Raw genomic sequence first — 19,692 nt, 5'->3', positions numbered from 1 at the left:
TTCGTCATGGTGATTCGTATTTTCTTAACAGCAAAAACTTTTATAGAATCAAAAAATGCGTTATCGGGCCGGGAAGTTTTATGGCAATTATCCTACATAGTATTCCTACTATACCGTTACTTTTTAATTAAATAAAAAATAGTAATTATCTTCAAATAAATGTCTAATTATTGTAATTATCTTTTTCTATCTAAAGTGTATTCGTTTTGACTTCGCCAGAATATGACTATTAACTTATTATATTATTTTTTTATAAGTTGTAAAATCAATGCTATTAAACAAAATATTGTAATAAATGAGAAAGAATAATCTATCTGCTTTTTGGAAGAAAACACGAACTACAAAATAATAATTTATTAAATTTAAATACTTGTATTTACATATTCGGTTTACACCGCACACATATAAGTTCCCTTATTTGATGGTGTCATTCCCAAAATAAAGGACTTTTCTCCAAAACGACATCTTTACGAACATAAAGGTAGATTGGAGATAACAAAGAATACTCTATAAAACTTCCTTATTATTGCCGTGCGGTAACTAACAAAGAAACGGAACAAAAGTAAATAAACAAAATAAAATATTAAATTATAAGTTTATTGGGTTTTATATATATTAGGTATACAAGCGGCAAGCTTTTGACAGGTGTACAAAAATAATCTACCAAATTTGAAGTAAACGTCCCAAGCAAGATGATATAAAACCCATACCCTAAGCCGGATACAATGATATTATGATATTGTAAATGTGTTTATTGCAGTTTGTTACCTCTACCTCTATAAAAAAAATATTCAATTAATAATAATTAATAACAGTATCAGAATATCACAATGTTAGAATATTATTGACAGTCTAAAGAATGATACGTTTTTAATGGAATGGTCGATATGGCGTCTACTTGGACACTACGGGCATATAAAATTTGTGAGATTTCGTGTCTCTGGTGTGTTTGAAAGGACCCGTGGGTTTGTCGACCAATACCGCGGGACAAGGACCGATGTTCCTGGGAGAATACTCTTTCTTGTACGAAGTAACTACGTGGACATTGCTATCACCTAAAGTGATATTTGAGACGTTCGACCTTCTGTTCACCCTCTCAACCCTCTGAATATTCTGCTGCTTGGTGAATTCGCCATAAGATTTTGCTTCCGATTGTCCGTAGAAGTGGCCGCCGACTGAGAGATTATCTTTTCTGACGATTTTTTGTGGTCTCTCCACAGTCTGGTAGACAGTCTGCTGGCTACGTCTATTCGTAGCGTTCGATTCTTGATTTGAACGGTGCATGGAGCTCAAGCTGTGTCTTTCGGTGTTGACTACGGTTCGACCCTGGTCGTGGAGGTTGCAAACAGACTTCCTCATATCCAAGGCAGATGAGCTCGTCGCATGTAAAGCTTCTGTGGACGTGTGAATTCCCTTCCTGTGTAAAATTTGATTGTTGATCTCCTCCGAACTTATCACGTTTCTCTTGTGGTGAGTAGCTTGAGAGACGTTCACGTTCTTCTCCGTGTGCTGTTTGTTGGAAACGTTGGTAGTACTCGAAGAATGGATTATATTATTGACGTTCGTTACGTTGCGGTTCTCTACGACTTTGCGGACGTGAGTTTGTGAGGATGATTTTCTAATTTCGTTGGCACCAGTGACTACTTCACGATGTACACGCTGGTCAACTTCTAGGCCGTTCTGTCCGACATGATTCACCTGCTGTTGTACTCCAGAAGTACTTGTGGTTTTACGGGTAGTAGTAACGATTGTGCCGTCTGCAAGTGTTTTGGTGTCCGTGGATACGTCGGTAGAGGTCTTTCCCGTCCTTGAAATATCTCTTTTGTCTGTAACATCTGTTCCTTTATCAACAATTTTAATAGTTTTGTCAGTGACATTGGTGGTTCGTCTGTCGACAACATTAACTTGTTTGTTGTCGGTGACAGTTCTGCGGTCGACCTTTCGCGTGTATGTATTGTAATTTGATTGATTCGTGGTCTCCATTTTGGTGACGTCGTTGCCAAGACTTATATGAGATTCCATGTGACGACGATTATTGACAATTTGCCTACCGGCCGGTCCAATTGGAGATTCCCTTTTAGGTGTATTTTCGAAGGTTTCTTTCGTCGTAGTGATGCATTCCATTTTGCCGCTGCCGAGTGTAAGATGGTCTTCGTGCTTTTTAATTTCAGCCCTTTCACCTCTAACCACAGTGTACTGAGATTTTGCGACCGTCGTATCCTGGAATTCCCCGCCGGGAAGTTTGAGATTGTCCTGGGGTTTCCTAATGGGGGCTCTTTCTCCTCTAGTCGGTTTGAAATCTTCTCTGTTCTTAGGCGTACCTATGAAATCGCCCTCGGATTTCAGATTGTCTGGATGCTTGATGATATCTGCCCTTTCTCCCGGTCCGTACTTAGGCTTCACAGGAGTTTCGAAGTCTCCCTCTGATTTTAAGTTATCATGTTGACGGATAGGAGTTCTACGTTCTCCAGGCCCAACTTTTGTCGGCGAAGGTCTTTCGAAGTCGCCTTCTAGGTATAAGTTATCTTTTGGCTTTTTCGGTGTAGGACGTTCTCCAGGCCGGTAGCCTGGTTTGTCTGGAACGTCGACACCACCTTCCAGATATAGGTTGTCTTTGGGCTTCTTAGGCGTGGGACGCTCGCCAGGGCGATAACCTGGTTTCTCTGGAACTTCAACTTCCCCTTCAAGACGTAAGTTATCCTGCTGTCTAATAGGGGTTCTCCTTTCCCCAGGACCTACTTTCGAAGGAGTCGGGCGCTCAAAATCGCCCTCCTGTTTAAGATTATCCTGGGGTTTCTTTGGAGTAGGACGTTCACCTGGGCGGTATTTTGGTTTTTCGGGCCTTTCGAATTCTCCCTCTTGATATAAGTTGTCGTCAGGTTTAATAGGCCGACGCCTTTCTGCGGGCGAAACCTTAGTTGGAGTTGGTCTTTCGAAATCACCCTCAAGCCTCAAAGTATCCTCGTGACGGATGATTTCAGTTCTTTCAGTACGAGTGGTGAAGTCGTCACGTTTTCTGTACTCGTTAAATTCCCCTTCTAGTTTCAGGTTATCTTCTCGCCTGATAACGTCACATCTTTCTCCTCTCACCACAGTATAATCGTCCCTTGAACGGGCGTCGTTAAATTCCCCTTCTAATCTCAAGTTATCTTCGTGTTTGATGACTTGAGCCCTGTCGACCACCGTAGTTTTATTGAAATCTTCTCTACGACGAATATCCCATTCGCCTTCCATTTTCAAACTATCTTCGTGCTTGATAATTTCGGCGCGATCTATAATGGTCTTTTTAGTAAAATCGTCTCTGCGACGGATGTCCCATTCTCCTTCCATTTTGAGATTATCTTCCCGTTTGATGATGTCCACTCTTTCTCCTCGAACAACATTGTAATCGTCCTTTCTGGTAATTTCCATCGTACCCTCCTGTTTGAGATTGTCAACATGTTTAATAGGTTTTCTAATTTCTGCGGGACCAACTTCTTTGATTTCGGGTCTTTCAAATTCCCCTTCAGATTTAAGATTGTCCTGAGGTTTCTTTTGTTTAGGCCTTTCAGTATGTTGGTATACCGGTTTGTCAGGCACCGCAATATCTCCTTCAAGACGAAGGTTATCTTCAGGTTTTATAGGAACAGGTCGTTCGCCTGGTCTATATTTGGGTTTTTCTGGTCTCTCAAAGTCGCCATCATTTCTAAGATTATCCTCTGGACGTTTTTGTTTGGGTCTCTCGGCCGGGGACCATTCTGATTTTTCTGGTCGCTCAAAGTCTCCGTCGAGTCGAAGATTGTCGTCAGGTTTTATTGGTTGAGGCCGTTCAGCGGGCTTGTAGCGCGGTTTTTCCGGCCGTTCGAAATCACCATCCTGCTTGAGGTTGTCTTCCGGCTTCTTCTGCTTAGGTCGTTCAGCTGGAACGAACTTCTCCGTAGTACGTTTCGGGAAATCTCCCTCAAGTTTTAAGTTATCTTCAGGTTTTATAGGAACGGGTCGTTCGCCTGGTCTATATTTGGGCTTTTCTGGTCTCTCAAAATCGCCATCATTTCTAAGATTATCCTCTGGACGTTTTTGTTTGGGTCTCTCCGCCGGGGACCATTCTGGTTTTTCTGGTCGCTCAAAATCTCCATCGAGTCGAAGGTTGTCGTCAGGCTTTATTGGTTGAGGTCGTTCAGTGGGCTTGTAGCGCGGTTTCTCAGGCCGTTCGAAATCACCGTCTTGCTTGAGATTGTCCTCCGGCTTCTTCTGCTTAGGTCGCTCAGCTGGAACAAACTTCTCAGTAGTACGTTTAGGGAAATCTCCCTCAAGTTTTAAGTTATCTTCAGGTTTTATAGGAACAGGTCGTTCGCCGGGTCTATACTTGGGCTTTTCTGGTCTCTCAAAGTCACCATCATTTTTAAGATTATCCTCTGGACGTTTTTGTTTGGGTCTCTCCGCCGGGGACCATTCTGGTTTTTCTGGTCGTTCAAAGTCTCCGTCGAGTCGAAGGTTGTCGTCAGGCTTTATTGGTTGAGGTCGCTCAGCAGGCTTGTATTTCGGTTTTTCCGGTCGTTCGAAGTCACCGTCCTGCTTGAGGTTGTCTTCCGGCTTCTTTTGCTTAGGTCGCTCAGCTGGAACAAACTTCTCCTGAGTACGTTTCGGGAAATCTCCCTCAAGTTTTAAGTTATCTTCAGGTTTTATAGGAACAGGTCGTTCGCCGGGTCTATACTTGGGCTTTTCTGGTCTCTCAAAGTCGCCATCATTTTTAAGATTATCTTCTGGACGTTTTTGTTTGGGTCTTTCGGCAGGGGACCATTCTGGTTTTTCTGGTCGCTCAAAGTCTCCGTCGAGTCGAAGATTGTCGTCAGGTTTTATTGGTTGAGGTCGTTCAGCAGGCTTGTATTTCGGTTTTTCCGGTCGTTCGAAGTCACCGTCTTGCTTGAGGTTGTCTTCCGGCTTCTTCTGTTTAGGTCGCTCAGCTGGAACAAACTTCTCCTGAGTACGTTTCGGGAAATCTCCCTCAAGTTTTAAGTTATCTTCAGGTTTTATAGGAACAGGTCGTTCACCGGGTCTATACTTGGGCTTTTCTGGTCTCTCAAAGTCACCATCATTTTTAAGATTATCCTCTGGACGTTTTTGTTTGGGTCTCTCGGCCGGGGACCATTCTGGTTTTTCTGGTCGTTCAAAGTCCCCGTCGAGTCGAAGGTTGTCGTCAGGCTTTATTGGTTGAGGTCGCTCAGCAGGCTTGTATTTCGGTTTTACCGGTCGTTCGAAGTCGCCGTCTTGCTTGAGGTTGTCTTCCGGCTTCTTTTGCTTGGGTCGTTCAGCTGGAACAAACTTCTCCGTAGTACGTTTCGGGAATTCTCCCTCAAGTTTTAAGTTGTCCTCGGGCTTTTTAAGAACAGGTCGTTCAGCAGGCTTGTATTTCGGTTTTTCCGGTCGTTCGAAATCACCGTCTTGTTTGAGGTTATCCTCCGGTTTCTTCTGCTTAGGTCGTTCAGCGGGAACAAACTTCTCAGTAGTACGTTTTGGGAAATCTCCCTCAAGTTTTAAGTTATCTTCAGGTTTTATAGGGACGGGTCGTTCGCCTGGTCTATATTTGGGCTTTTCTGGTCTCTCAAAGTCCCCATCATTTCTAAGATTATCCTCTGGACGTTTTTGTTTGGGTCTCTCAGCCGGGGACCATTCTGGTTTTTCTGGTCGCTCAAAGTCTCCGTCGAGTCGAAGGTTGTCGTCGGGCTTTATCGGTCGAGGTCGTTCAGCGGGTTTGTAACTCGGTTTCTCGGGCCGTTCGAAATCTCCGTCTTGCTTGAGATTATCTTCCGGTTTCTTCTGTTTAGGTCGTTCAGCTGGAACGAACTTCTCCGGAGTACGTTTTGGGAATTCTCCCTCAAGTTTCAAATTGTCTTTTGGTTTCGACGGAGTAGGCCGTTCGGTAAGTTTGGGCACGAAGTCCTCCCTTGATTTAGGTGTACCTTCAAAAGGACCTTCCTGTTTTAAATTGTCTCTATGAATAACAACCGTTTGACGATAGTCGGTTGTGTCGAAGTTCTTGTACACATCTTGAGTGGTAGTGGTAACTTCCGTGTCTTGTGTGGAATAGAATTTATCGATGTCATCCTTGGTCCACGTTCTTCGGCGCCGCTCTACCTTCGGGGTTTTTTCGGTGTACTCGACCGTGTTAGAAGTGTCGAAGGTCATGTCCCCTTCTACGTTGAGGTTGTCTTGACGTTTTTTTACGACTGTGCGTTCTACTGTGGTGCTGTAGTCGATGAATTCAGATCTGGTTGTCGTGTCATCTATGAAATCGCCCTCGACTTTAGTCCAGGTATTGCGTCGTATGGGAGTGGGTCTGTGGACTAATTCGCCAGTGAAGTCAACTTTATTTGTGGTTATATCTGTAAAGAAAATAAAAAGTGAATTGCCTTTCAGTACTAAACAGCTATATACTATACAGACAGGGTGGTCAACCCTTCAGCAACATTAACTCCCTTAGAAAAAAATTGAAACATAAAAGTTGTAGACTTCTCTAAAATTAAAAAAAGTATGCAACATATGGAACATATGGAATGAATGACATTCAAGAGAAACCATTTTGCAATAGTTAATTTTTTCTTTAAACTTTAAATATTTGTATAATGCAAATATTTGAATAAAAGTATCCTGGATTCTAGTAGTTATGTAGTACAAATTTTTTTATATAGTATTCAGTAGAATATATAAGTGGTACTAAGAGGATAGGGATATTTTTAGGATTTAAGTCATACTAATGATAAGAAAGGTTGATGCCGTTTCATTCTCATAGACAAAACGTATACGTATAATTGCCTAGTTTGGCTTTATTTTATTTAAAAGTTTTTACCTGTAAATTCTCCTTCCAAAACAATGTTGTCCTCATGGCGCTTGATTTCAGCTCTGTCACCACGGATGACCCGATAATCATCAATGATAGTTCTGGTTCCGGTGAAGTCGCCTTCAGGTTTCAAATTGTCTTGGGGTTTTTTGGCGACAGGACGCTCGGCCGGCTTATATTCAGGTTTCTCTGGTCTTTCAAAGTCACCCTCTTGTTTAAGATTATCTTTTGGTCTCTTCTGCTTAGGCCTCTCCGCTGGGGTCCATTTTTCCGGCTCTGGTATTTCGAAATCACCTTCGTTACGTAGATTGTCCTGAGGTTTTTTCACCTCAGGCCTGTCGCCCGGTCTCCATTTCTCTGGAGTGCGCTTTGCGAAATCTCCCTCTGGTTTCAAGTTGTCTTCTGGTTTCTTCGGCTTTGGCCTTTCGGCGGGTTTAAACTCTGGTTTCTCTGGTCGTTCAAAGTCGCCTTCGTTACGTAGATTATCCTGGGGTTTCTTCACTTCGGGTCTGTCGCCCGGCCTCCATTTCTCCGGAGTGCGCTTTGCGAAATCTCCCTCTGGTTTCAAGTTGTCTTCTGGTTTCTTCGGCTTTGGCCTTTCGGCGGGTTTAAACTCTGGTTTCTCTGGCCGTTCGAAGTCGCCTTCGTTACGTAGATTGTCCTGGGGCTTCTTCACTTCAGGCCTGTCGCCCGGTCTCCACTTCTCTGGAGTGTGCCTTTCGAAGTCTCCCTCTAGTTTGAGGTTATCTTCGGGACGTTTGGGAGTGGGTCTCTCTGCAGGACGATAATCAGGTTTCTCGGGTCTCTCGAAATCACCTTCGTTACGTAAATTATCCTGAGGTTTTTTCGGTTGCGGACGATCCCCGGGTTGCCATTTCTCTGGAGTGCGCTTCTCAAAATCGCCTTCTAGTCGAAGGTTGTCCTGGGGCTTCTTGACGGGAGCTCTCTCGCCAGGCTTCCACTCTTCCGGTTTGGGTTTTTCGAAATCTCCCTCGAGCTTGAGGTGGTCTTCTGGTTTTTTGATGGGGAACCTTTCGCCCCTGGTGGCGCAGTATTCGTCCTTGGGTTTGCCTAAGAAGGGTCCTTCAGGGTGGAGGTGGTCGTTGTAGTCATCTGGATTGTGTGGACACGTATGGCGTCTGAAAAGGTAAGAAATCAACTACCATGCACATTTTTAATTGCAAAGAGTTTGCATGTTTTTTTTTAGAATTTTGCCTCGATTATATTGTAACTTTGTTATATCAAGAAAGTGGCTCCTAAGTTAATTGAGGATTTTGACCTGGGTACTGGCTTTGTATACGATTAAAAAAGTCACTCTACAAAATAACAGAAAAAATATATAACGCTTTGAAAGTTCATTCATATATTCTCACTGTATCGATAATAGATATTAGTATTAACATACAGCAGGCTTCTTAGTATTCATCGATTTATTAGGTGGTTCCCACGTCATTTTTAAATATTATATAAGGTCAAATACCGAGCTGCTTATATAGCGATAAAATATGATACCTAGTGTATGTGTTTAATATGATTTTTAGTCAGTTGGTCATTTTTTGGTAATATTTTTATCAACAATAAGTAAAGTAATTTCGTGAAATGGGAGCAAAGTTGCATAATCAGGGGACCAACATTATGGCTCTAAAAAGTCACGGCTAACATGATTAGTTTAAATATTTATTTGAAAAAATGCGAAATTTTCGAAATCCGTTTTTGTTTGAGTCGAAAAAAGAGAACATTTTCTCATGGCAACTTTTTGTCTCCAAGACAATCATCAATTTCATTTCTATAAATACGACCCTGGAAATTTTATTACAATTTTTGCAAGTCTTCATGACCCCCAATACTGTATTTGCCTCAGCCTGAACCATCTTCAATGTATTCGTTCCAAATTTATCTAAATTTTTTATTTATATTTGTATGTTTATTGAATTATCGTACACTCTAAGTGTCGTTAGACCCTGTGAAATCCACCTAGTTACTTAAACTATTACCATCACACGTTACAATAATACATTATTGGAGTTTTAATCTCCATCATCTGGTCATACATAATTCGATAAGTTGTTGCGTCGAAATTAAAACATTATTACAATTTCAATTTCATTATGACAAATTAATTCTTAAAAATGCATATGAACAACCAAAACTCTAAATGAATATTATACTTTAAAAATTACAGTAAATGTACAAAAACGTTTCCGTTTTGGCAAATGTTGAATATAAAGATAAACATAATATGATCGGAATTTATTATATCTGTAACTGTGAAGGAGCATGTCAGATGTATTTGTATGAATATCCTGAAAAAAATTAGATTGATATTTATTTGAATTTTAAGCACTCGAGAAACCTAGAAATAACTATGACACGGGATTAAAACTCAAATAATGTTTTATTGTAACGCGTGATGGTAATAGTTTAAATAACTAGGTGGATTTCACAGGGTCTAACGACATTTACAGTGTAGGATAATTCAAGCAACAGAAATCTAAAAAAAAAATTTTATAAATTGGGATGTGTTCCCAATTTATCTAATTTGAAAATGAATTTTTTGAGACAAAACGTCTGAATCTGGTTCAGGCTGAGGCAATATAGTCTTGAAGGCTTGCAAAAAATGTAATAAAATGTCCAGGGTCGTATTTAAAAAAAATTAAGTTGATGATGGTCCTGGAGAGACAAAACATTACATATAAAAATTGATTATGCCATTCAATAGAGGGCCAAAAATTTCCATGAGAAAGTGTGTTTTTTTTTCAATATCACCTCAAACAAGGCTGAAATGAAACAAAAACGGATTTCCAAAATTTCGGTTTTTTTCAAATATTTCGAAAACTAATCATGTTAGCCTTGATTTTTTAGACATAATGTTGGTCCCCAGATTACGCAACTTTGCCCCCATTTAAGCTACTCAGTACCTCTTACCGTTTCCGAGATTCCTGTAGTGAGTAGCAAATTTGTAACAGTCTGTATAGTTACTTTATTTATTTTGGTAATGTTTAATGTAACTTGCTTTATCACGTTGACTGTGTGATTTTAAAGATTAAAATCCACCATATTCAATTCCTAATAAATTATGTTTTAAATAAGGAACTATAGGTATTCAATAATTCCTCAAATCTAGATTTGTAAATAAACATATGTTTTTCTACTTCTTGCACAAAACTCATTTTGCTATGGACTGAAAAATTTAAACATACAGCAATTGATGAAACTTTTCAATATTAAGTTGTTAAAGTTGTCTATTTTGAATACATAATCCAAGGTTTAGATTAAAAGATTATAAGTACCATATTATGTTGTTGAATATCAACAATACTTTTATGCAGATACTTCATGAACTGTCGTGATTGATCTTTGAAAATCCTAATACGACGCGTTTCTTTCTCAAATAATTTGTAATGTGACAATCAGTTTAATAAATTGTTGTTGATTCATTAAATAGTAGTAGTAGTTTGTTAGACAAACGTAATCGTTTTAATCTGTTATGCTTACCCCTTGATCTTCTTAGTGATAGTTCTTAGAGCACTTTTTAATATTAAATTCATCTATTGTCACTTCCAACGTTTATCGTCTATCATTACTCAGATTTAAGTAAAACATTAATATTTGATATGTCTCCCCTAATTTACTAGATTTTAATAATAATCTACTTAACCGTTTGTAATTTCCTAAAATTATTGCATTTACATTATGGCAAACATGGGTGTAGTGCAATTTTTTGAGAACTGTTTCAGTTATAATTATCCCAAACCAATTTTAATGTCTTCAAAACCATAATAATAGGTACCTAATAAGGAAGGGATTACATAAAAGATCATTCAGGAAAGAAGACCAAAGAAAATTCGTTTTCTTTTATGAAGAATTCATTCTTCATTTCTCAAAGACTTCGTTCGTTGTCTCGAGTGAATCGCGGCAAAACCATTAACTTCATTAATTTAATTCCATTTTTTTCTACACCACATAAAACCCTATTGATATTCCTTTCTGCGGCTTTAAATCGATACGGCGTGCATTAACTTTCTGATTTTGATGAAAATACAAGTAGTAAGTAGTCAACACTGCTGCTCAACAATCAGGTGACTCCTCAAAGGACACGACCCTTTGAGGTTATGCCGTATCGCGTTTTCGAGCATCGGGGGTGGCGGCGGGCCGAGCACTGAATCCTGCCTGACTTCTGACACCATGGCCTACTATCCCGCAACGTAGGGCGAATGTGCAAATGAGAAATGCCCAATGGTCCTCTTAAAGATTATCGATTGATTGTGGTGGTGAATTATTTATCCTTATAAATGGTTCCGATATCATGCATAAGTCATTTACTCCTTGTATACAGGGTGTCGCAAAAGCTGCCCTCGATATTTTGCTCGCTCTTGCCAGGGATTTGCGAATTTAATAGTTAAAGAGTCATTTATAAATATTAAATATTGCTCCTGACCGAACAAGTAAAGAAAGAAATAATAGTAATTTATGCTGTCAACAGTATATAAGTAGAAAGTTTCATTTGCCAAAAAAGTATTTATTTGTAATTGAACAATGAAAAACATAACTTAATTTTTATGTTGATCAAACAGGTATGTTTTTTGTAGTCTCCTTCTATTAATCCGATTTTTGTGAGAAGGCAGCCATGTTTCTAGGCTACCGAATGGTATTTTTAAAAATTACATTAAGCTAACTTATACAACATTGTATTCAAGTTCAATAAATTTTCGTACAGAATTTCAATATAGGTTCTAAAATTGAAATTTTTTGTTAAATTTTGTTAAAACAATCAAATCGCGTATACATTTTGAAAGCGGATTATTTGAGCATGTCAAATAAAACCAAAAATTGTAAATTTCTTACTACAATGCTTCGGAAAACTTCAGAAGAGTTGCTAAAGCAATTCAAAGTTCTTCAATATTTTGAAACACTTCTGAATTCAACATCGCAAGCAGGCATTGTCTTCTTTCACTTAGATATACCAATACTGAAAGTTTGTCTATTTTTAATGCGTAATAAAAAATAGTGATTGAAGTAATAAGAAATACTTATAACGATTAATTGAGAAATTTGATTGTTGTCAGGATACATCATCATTTTGTGTCTAATTCTTGAGAGCTTCCTATTTCGGTCATGGCCATAAAAAATCGACAACGAATCATTATAAAATAATCGTATCAGGAAGTTAAATATGCCGATATTGAAAGCAAAAGTTAATAGGAGCACATATAAAAAGTCTCTATGTACTTTTTGTTGTAGACAATTAATGGTAGATTGAAGCGTAACTAATCAAGCGACCTTAAAATCGTTTGAGGCGTTTTTTAATAATTTTATGATGTAATTTGATTTCGATAAAAAGTTATTGTTACTGTACGTGATATACCTACTGATATACTCCAAAATTGTTTACAGTTACAGAGGAAAAAATATTCAAACATTCAATGATACATTTTTATGTGAATATCCCTTTGTTCAGGTATATATTTTTGCTTTTCACATTTATATGTACATTGTACAGTCATTAAAAACTAGATTTTTTTTTTGTTTTGGCATACAGGAAGTTGATAGCTGTGACCTTTTATGGATGGTATAATTTAAAATCTTTTAAAGAGTAAGGTTATGTAACAGTATCTCAACATTTCCGAAATAGTTTTGTTGCAAAATAACAATGCATTGTTTGGGAATAGATTCAAAGTCAACAATTAAAGAACAAATTATTAACGTCTTAATAAATTGAATGAAAAAGTTGAAAGCATTATCGACATAAAATATTATCACTGCATCTATAATTAATACAACTACCATGAAGTCTTTGAGTTATCGCGTTTAGCAGTATTAAACCGCTAAAAAAAAATGCCACGAGGAAGATGTATGAGTAATCGATGTTTTTGTTCACATTAGAAAATCGAGAATACATCATGAAAAGTAAAATTGCAATTTGTTTTAAGTAAAAATTTGAGAAGTGTTCTTAATTAGTAAGACAAAAATAAAATTAAATATTCAAAGCTATAATTTTTAACGCTAAAAATCGATGAATAGTTTTGGCGCAGAATATAATGGAATATTTGACCCAGAATTTTTGTGCCCTAGATCTTTTTTGATAAAGTATCACAATTTAGTCGTTATAAGTGATGTGTTTGATCGATAATACCTAAAAATAAGACCTAGACAGGGGGTTTGTTATCGATAATATTCGCATAACGTTTTATTCAATACATTTATGATAATTACCACGCTTTAATTTGCTGCAAACAATGCACCTTATATGAAATAATTATACTACACGAATATAATAAACCTATATGTGTTCTCTCCTTGTTTGGGGTTATCCTAAATAGGACAGAGCGATATTATTTATATTTTATTTGCATGCATGATGTTAACTGTTTTTGAACGAATTTCAAATTTAACTGTCACAAGTCGCAAGTCGCAATTCAGTCGCTTTATAAAATAATACATTTATTATACTACTATTACTATTAGTATACTACTTCTGTTATATGATTTTTTTTATCAAGAATCCATAATCTCATAATTTTTACCTATTGTTGCATTCTGTCAGTTAATCTGTTTGCGTTATGTAAAAGTAATATATCAGAATCATAAAAAATGTCAAATCGATAATTATTTTGCAACCTAGATATTGCACAGGACGTCCAGACATGATTGGATCAACCCCTCTCAAGAGTATTATACATACAGTCGTAAAAAGATTAAGAAAACACTGCTACTGCCACTTATATGACGCCTTCTACTGCACATTTCTTAGGAATTTAAGATTGTTGTTGGCATTAAACGACTGCGAATCGGCAAAGTTCAAACCGATCTCAATAGAGTCTTAAAAAGCCATTGTTTACGTCTAATTAATCCACCTGTACGGCGGCATTATACGAGATTTGTTGGAGTTGTTACGGATGAGATATCAACCCAGCGTACCGTAAATAAAACAGGATGAGAACTTGTTTAAAAAAAGTACTACCTATGCTGGCGAACTCGTTTAAAATTATAACAGTGGCTGCAGGTAGTTACATATTCAAAATTCGCGTATATGTTAATTTTATAATAATTATTAATGAAATATCAAGAATAACTTTTTTTTTTAATATGACATAATTCCTTAATACATGTTTTATCCATTACCTTGATCTTTAATACCACGTTATCAGATGCGGGAATTTTGTGTACATAGGTACTTTACTTACACAATTTTTTATTGGGTTAACATGGAATAATATTTGCATTTTCATAAGTCAGATATGTGTTATCTTCCGATTTTTTGTCCACCGTAAATTATGAAATTTCCTAACTCGGCAGGTAACAGCAGGAAGAGATTACTAAATTATTAATATAAGAATTACTTTAAGATGGAAAATAAAAAGGTTATACAAATTTTGGATTAAACACGTTCATAGTTATTTATATGTGTTGTGTTAATGACAAATACGCGTTTGATAATATTAATTAGTCTGAAAATGCCACAAAAATAACATTGCTAAAAATATTTTTGACCTTCCCATTAAACGGTTGACCTAATAATAATTAATGACTAAATAAATAATTATTTATGATTAATAATTTGTTTTACTTTAAGATCGTGTTGTTGTACCATAACGATAAATATATTTTTGGTGCTTTATAATTTATTATCGTAGTATTGATAATAAACAAAAAAAAACTGTAATTAAATAAGCACCAAATAGGGGTACAATATCACTAACAGTAACCTAACAGTTTTATTTTGACCGACACTGGGCACGAACGCCACTGGATTTATTCCTAGCAATCCAGTGTTACCAAAAGCGATTAATATTTTATATTTTCTTTATCGGTTTTGAAATGTTTTTGCTGTTTAATTAATGAATACATGATAAAATTATAGGAAACTTTCGATTATTATTCTCGAAAGAATGCGTACAGCTCGTGGCTAACAATAAGGTGTTCATGGAAAATATGCGAGTAACCGCGGATTCTCCGTTTCCTTTCAATGGATAAATAAAGTAATACCTTTTGTGTGCTATTTATAAATATGACTGGCGCATGTTCAGCCTATGATTGCAAGTAATTACTGCAAAATGCGCATTTTGAGGTATTTATAGCAACATTTATAACAAACAATAGATCGTCTTATATATAAGACATAATAATGTGCCTATTGATTGTGCTTTATCGTATCATATCATAATCCACTACGAAAACATGTACATATTGCTCTTTACACGAAAAATTAAAACGCGAAATTTATTGTGATGTAAAAAGAACTACTAAAATAAAATTAGTATTTTGTTTTGCAATCACGGCATTTGTCGTTTGACTTGAGGAACTTACGGTGCTACGGCTAGCAACAAATGCATTATTGATAGTTATGGGTCATTCTCCTCGGACCCTGGCATCGTTAATAGGTTGAAAGGCAATTCAAAAGATTCTAGTGTAGCATCACGCACATTTCAATGTAATAATTAAACTGCATGCAACCTGTTGCGAACTACATATAATATCGAAAACTATAAATTTGAACTGTAGGTATCGTCGAGTGAGAGAAATTCCATGCACATGTCTTGAATTCGTGAAGACTGCCACCAAATCCGTAATAATAACTTATGGGCAATTGAATATTTTTTGTTTATAGTCATCTCCATGGGTCAGATTGTTACTGTTAAGCACGCGAATTTATTTACACTTGTTTATTCAACAGCAGTTTTATTTAAATGGAATTTTAACATTACTTTGTTTATTATCCAAACTTTGACAGCAGCCTATTTTACTTTAAATTGCAATAAATAAAATTACGAAACTTGAAATATAAAAGTGACGCTTGGTTGTTTGATAAACACGGATGAATTGTTTTTTATTTTACTCCTATAGTTTCGTCGGCTCGTCAGCACGTGCAACATTCCTCATGCAAAAGCAATAAAAGTTTATTTTGAAATATGTAGATATGATAACTCCAATTCAACCACATGATACTAGAGAAAAACCGATTTTTTACTCAATGTATAACGTGGTGGTGATAACGTCAAAAAATAAAACGATTATTTTTTTATATACTTACCATGGACGTATCGACTTTCTTTTTGAGATACAGAAAAAAATCGTCTTATTTTTTTATATTTTAGGTACATCCTGTACATATTTTTTACGTATCATATTTATTTTTACAATGCTATTAAATTGCATTTACAGTTGTGGATCTTTTTATTTTACGTATTCAACGTACTCAATCCAGTAGATGCACAAATATGTTTACATTTAATGCGTAACAAAATTTGCGGAAAATCTGTTTCTTGTTTTCCATGTTTCTGTCTTCAACCCACCCTATTCGTTTACACGAAAGCCTCCACAAGGCGACCGGGCACCATGTGTTGGCGAAACGGTACACTTGGAGGTGGTGCAGAACCAAAGCAACATTCTTTATATGGCGATGATACTCGATGACCTCACCATATTGTCCGAGAAACGGGCTTGGCCTTCTGCTCGTGGTCACGTTGCTGATCTTTGGCGATTTCAGCAGTGGCGTCGCGTTTGTTTTTTAAAACGATATAAGTCAGTATCTAGATGATAAATAACAAGCCACCGTGCCAATGTTAACTAGATCTAGTTTTGATACACACCTTTTAAATTTAGTGGAAAATTTGAGAAAAATGAATATTTCGATCAAACTATTTCCTTACCGGACTGAAAATCCAAAAGATTAAAATGTCAGCGAAGGCGACAGGGTAATAATTTCTTAAGAAAACTGTTTCAAATTTTCAAGTTGAAAGATAGTCGAAAGTATTTAGAGAGAACTACACGCTGTAGTGCAAATTAGTGCACCGAATCGACCATTAAATCATATATTTTTTTCCTACATATATTTCTTTCACGAAGTCAAGGCTCTGTATTCGTTTGAACACACCGTATATCCACGTTTTCCACAACACACCTCAAGCCTTTGCGATTCCACCAAGAGACACCTAATGAGAAAGTTACCAAGCCACGTTAATGGTAATAAATATATTTGCCTTAAGTTACAATGCTACTTGAGTCGTTATTTTCAATGGCCTACTTAGGTTCGCCTTATGAATAAGGATAAGACCGAAATAGACTGGTCTGCGGTCTTATTTGTACACTGTGAATCAATTCCATGTTCCACATGCATCAGCTAATGCAATGAAATGGAACAGGCGCCTATTTGTTTATAATTACTTTTTATGGCTATTATCTCGATGAAAAAGCTAGTTGAACTCGGACAAACTTAGCGTTGTCGTTTGGTTGGACATAAAACACATAATCTTAGGAAAATATGAATGAGACTTCTCCTAAACTTGGATGGTGAATAGGGGACAAGTTCTGTTAATGTGTTGTTTTGCCAATTTTCTACTAATATTGACATAATCGGCATAGAAACGTTTTTATTGTGGTTTATGAATTGCATCATTGCTTCCTGGAAAATTGCACGTATACATACTGGAGGTATTAAATTACTAATATTTCCGCATGTTACTATTATATTATCTACTGCCATAGCAAACTAGCATTTTTATGATGCTCTCACTGTATTTTTGAGAGAAATATTTTGCCCTTCATCTCGACAGTGCCGTATAAAGTAACATCTCTTAATCTTTCCATATATAGCCATAATTATTGGTAATAATCTGGATGTCCTTAGAGTATATAAAGTTTTATTGCTTATACCTACTCCTATGTCTGCAATGGTTATGAGGAGGCGAGTGTGCCATTACAACAATTACTTTTAAAAGTTCTCTAATTCCTACAGATTATATAATGGTCTCCCCACATAAGATTCTTGATGTTACAAATAGAATTTGAAGGTCAGAGGTGAGATTGAAGCAAAATTACTGCAAAAGTCATAAAAAGATAAATTTGTTCTAGACATTTCAGGATTGTGAATATTTCTCCAGAATGATTTACTTTAAAAACACATATTTTTTTAATTGATTTTTATATTGTAGTTAATTTTAATATAGTTTTTAGTTTCAAATAAATGGAATATTTGAATTATTAATGATTTGAAACAAATAATTTATTATATGCCTTTGAAACTTGACTTGTGTCCAAAAAATAAGGTAAATTACTTATTTAAAATTCGCGGGTATTATGAAAGCATACAATTATTTTTTTGCAGGTTCCTAGTACTATCTTTGATATATATGCAGAGTTTTAAGTCAATATATTCATTTGCTGCAGAGCTACTCGTGATTTTATAAACATACGAAAGTTAGTTTATCGATTTTCACTATGTCTGATTTTGTTGAGCAAAGAATTTGCATAAAATTTCTTTGTGGAATGAATACTCTGCCGCGAAAACGTTGAGGATGTTACAAAAAGCCTTTAGTGGTGAGGTTGTGTCGCCAAAAAATTTTTACAAGTGGTAGGTACAAAGACTTTAAAGAAGGCAAAGAAAACGTTAAGGACGAACAGCGTTCCGGACGACCATCAACGACTACTGATGAACAACAAGTTAATCAAATCAAAGATCATGTCATAGAAAACCGTCGATTAACAATAAGAGACTTTGCTGGCATATCGAAAGGTTCGGTAAATACCATTTTAAAAGATTTGATATGCCTTAGACGCGTTTGGTTCCAAAAACGCTCAACTTCTTGCAAAAACACAGTCGCGCATCTGTGAAACAATGATTTCTGACTACGGAAATGTTCCGGAAACAGCCGATCAATAGAGGGAATATCGTGCAACAGGTGAACCAAGACCGAAAAAAACACTCCAAAATCACTCAAAAATCAAGGTCATCTTGACAGTTTTCTTTGATTATCGTGGCGTAGTGCAGTATGAATTTCTTCCAACTGGTCAAACTGTTAACAAGGAATATTATTTGAGTGTTATGCTATTCACCGGAAAAGGCCGGAATTATGACCTACTCTCGGTTTTTGCATCATGATAATGCACAGGTTCACACGGCATTGATAAATTCGAGACCATCTCGCCAAAAATTCAACTCATAACGTTCCGCAACCACCGTATTCTCCTGATTTAGCACCGAGTGACGTCTAGCTATTCCCTAAACTCAAAAGTCCACTCCGAGGAAATAAGAGTCGAATCGACGAAAGCATTGAAGGCCATACCGGAAAAGGACTTTTCAGACTGTTTCGAGAGTTGGACAAAACGTTGGCATAAGTGTATTGTATCGGAAGGGGGTTACTTTGAAGGCGACGAAATTGATTTGGAAGCACAAGATATTTTATTTTTTTAAACAAATTCACCTTATTTTTTTGGACGGGTTATGAAAAAATTGGTATTATATAAATACCTATAATCGAATTACAGTATTAAAACTTGATGAAAGAATTCATAATATTAAAGTAAAACCACCAGTTCAAAAAGTAATGCCAATAGTCACAAAGTAGTCCCATGTTTACACTAAAAGTTAAGATATTTCATAAAATCAAAGTCCTCCTTTTACGGATTGCATGTTACTTCCGTAAATTAGTTTGTCTTCGTTTATAACTGACATACTTCATGTCCCCGATTATATTTACGAGAACATTTGTTTACCAATTTAATTGCCATTATAAAGTAGAGCAAAGCCCTATTAATTCCGAAGCGAGTCAATTACAAAAAACGGCCCCATTTTCATTAGCACGGTCTTAGAAAGCAAAATCATTACATGTAAGAACATTTACTTTATCCACATCCGTCATATTTTCAAAAAGACGTTTTATCACATCCGGTCCTATTATTGGAAAATCGGATGTTTTGGATACCTATACCCGAGATACGACAAATTGCCCAGTATTTCATTGATGTTTGCAAACTCCTACTGATTCTTGTCACTTGACAAATACAGCTCCACCTCATAAATAAATAATTAGACGCTTAAGGAGAAACAATAAATAAAAACTTATTTATATCAAATCTACCGCCCACAGCTCCTTTCT

The 19,692-nt window shown here is 36.6% G+C and overlaps 1 protein-coding gene across 1 annotated transcript in view; it reads right to left on the bottom strand.

Annotated features, from left to right (window-relative positions):
• Positions 1–339: 339 nt before the first annotated feature.
• The window catches only part of LOC108913340 (titin), a 30,144-nt gene continuing 10,791 nt past the window's right edge, over positions 340–19,692 (bottom strand). The window contains exons 3-4 of the mRNA XM_023454766.1: positions 6,827–7,956; positions 340–6,362 (exon numbers count right to left, since the gene is read on the bottom strand). Coding sequence (XP_023310534.1) covers positions 895–6,362; positions 6,827–7,956 — 6,598 coding nt within the window. The 3' untranslated portion in view covers positions 340–894. The remainder of the gene's footprint in view (positions 6,363–6,826; positions 7,957–19,692) is intronic.

This window comes from Anoplophora glabripennis, unplaced genomic scaffold (genome assembly GCF_000390285.2).
Source record: "Anoplophora glabripennis isolate ALB-LARVAE unplaced genomic scaffold, Agla_2.0 scaffold426, whole genome shotgun sequence".
Classification (NCBI taxonomy): domain Eukaryota; kingdom Metazoa; phylum Arthropoda; class Insecta; order Coleoptera; family Cerambycidae; genus Anoplophora; species Anoplophora glabripennis.
This window is presented reverse-complemented; position numbering and strand designations above follow the sequence as displayed.